At 49.4% G+C, this 1,801-nt stretch overlaps 1 protein-coding gene across 1 annotated transcript; it reads left to right on the top strand.

The window, feature by feature from the left end:
- Positions 1-6: 6 nt before the first annotated feature.
- LOC118158355 (acidic mammalian chitinase-like) lies at positions 7-1,797 on the top strand (the record flags this gene model as incomplete). The annotated part of the gene is made up of 5 exons (XM_035313002.1): positions 7-168; positions 296-420; positions 742-865; positions 995-1,180; positions 1,720-1,797. Coding segments are annotated over exons 1-5 (669 nt in total), but the record flags the coding sequence as incomplete, so codon positions are not given.
- Between the last annotated feature and the right edge of the window lie 4 nt (positions 1,798-1,801).

Raw genomic sequence — 1,801 nt, 5'->3', positions numbered from 1 at the left:
AGGTTCTCCACGATGGTTTCCACTCCAGAGAACCGCCAGACCTTCATCAAGTCTGTCATCAAATTCCTCCGCCAGTACCAGTTTGATGGGCTGGACCTTGACTGGGAGTACCCTGGCTCCAGGGGCAGCCCAGCTCAGGACAAGGGTCTCTTCACCGTCCTGGTGAAGGTAGGGGGAGAAAAAGGGGTTGAGACAAAGGGGTTGCTCAAGGCCTCTGCTCTGCACAGCTCAGACCAGAGGAGCCCTGGGGGGCTCCAAGAGCCCACGCTGAGCCCTGTTCCTTGGCATCCCCCAGGAAATGCTGGCCGCCTTCGAGCAGGAAGCCAGGCAGGTTAACAAGCCCCGTCTCATGATCACCGCTGCTGTTGCTGCAGGACTTTCCAACATTCAGTCTGGCTACGAGATCGCTGAGCTCGGCAAGTGAGTAGCAAGCCCCCACATACACCTTCTGTGACCTCCCTCAGGCCATTCCTTCCAGTGCTCTCCCTTCCAGCAGTTATGGGACCCTCTGACATTAGCTGCCAGAAACCAGCCCTGCAGAGCCCCCACGCTTTATGCAGGAGGAGAGACTCGTCCCCACCCTTACAAGGCTTGTCCCAAAGAGGCCTTGGAGAAATGTGATCTGCAGAAAGTGGGGACACAGCCAGGGATGTTGGGGCATCAGTGGCCAGGACTAAAGGAACCTCCCAGTCTGGGTGAATGAACTGGCCAGGACAAAGACACATACAACGTTCTCCACAGGTACCTGGACTACTTCAACGTGATGACTTATGATTTCCACGGTTCCTGGGATGCACAAACAGGGGAGAACAGCCCTCTCTACAAAGGCCCAGGTGACACTGATGGCAATATCTATTTCAACGTTGTAAGTATAGTTGAGGAGCCTGTGTCAGAAATGTCGTGCCTGTGATCAGACCAGTGATGATAATTTTAAGAATTCACCCTCCTGCCTACAAATCCTGGCACAGGCTTGAACTGCAATGCTTTTCTGTAGGATTACGCTATGAACTACTGGAAGAGCAATGGTGCCCCAGCCGAGAAGTTAGTTGTTGGATTCCCCACCTATGGAAACACCTTCAGACTGCAAAACCCTTCTAACAATGGTCTTGGTGCACCAGCATCGGGACCTGGGCCTGCTGGACCTTACACACAGGAGGCTGGGACACTGGCTTACTATGAGGTGTGTGTAACATCACATTTGTGATATTTTTTCAAACAATTTCACAGAAGAGACCCATGTAACTTTCTAAATGTCTACTGCACACAGAAAGTTGGCCATAGAAATCCAGAAGAGAAGCTGATTGGACCAGTAGGTAGAATCAGTGCCTCAAAATAAATATGTTGCTCATACAATGCATGTCACCACACAGTTTAACAGGGAGGGTTTGAAACAGGTGAACAGGCCCTTCCAAAATATAAATGTGATTCCTGCAGTACTTGGAAATGTCAGTAAGTGAAACGACTCGTATTATTGGTATTGTCCACAAGGCAAGGAGTGCAGCGGGGAGTGTTATACTTGGTCTTTTCAAAGAAGTATGTCTAATGTGCCCAAGTAAGCCATGGAAATTCTTAAGCTCATTTAAAAGAGTCTAAGAAAGATGTAATTATCTGTAGGGACCAAATTAGCTGCACAATACTAAAAACTAATTTCAAAGAAATGGCATAGCCCATTTATGCATGGTACTCAGCAAAATTCCTTCTCTTGGCCCTTCTCCCCAGATCTGCACTCTGTTGAATTCTGGAGCCACACAAGTTTGGGATGCCCCCCAGGACGTGCCCTATGCCTACAAGGGCAATGAAT

The sequence above is a fragment of the Oxyura jamaicensis genome, assembly GCF_011077185.1.
Source record: "Oxyura jamaicensis isolate SHBP4307 breed ruddy duck chromosome 26 unlocalized genomic scaffold, BPBGC_Ojam_1.0 oxy26_random_OJ85591, whole genome shotgun sequence".
In the NCBI taxonomy this organism is placed as follows: Eukaryota; Metazoa; Chordata; class Aves; order Anseriformes; family Anatidae; genus Oxyura; species Oxyura jamaicensis.
The sequence above is the reverse complement of the archived record's forward strand: the minus strand, read 5'-3'. Positions and strand labels throughout refer to the sequence as shown.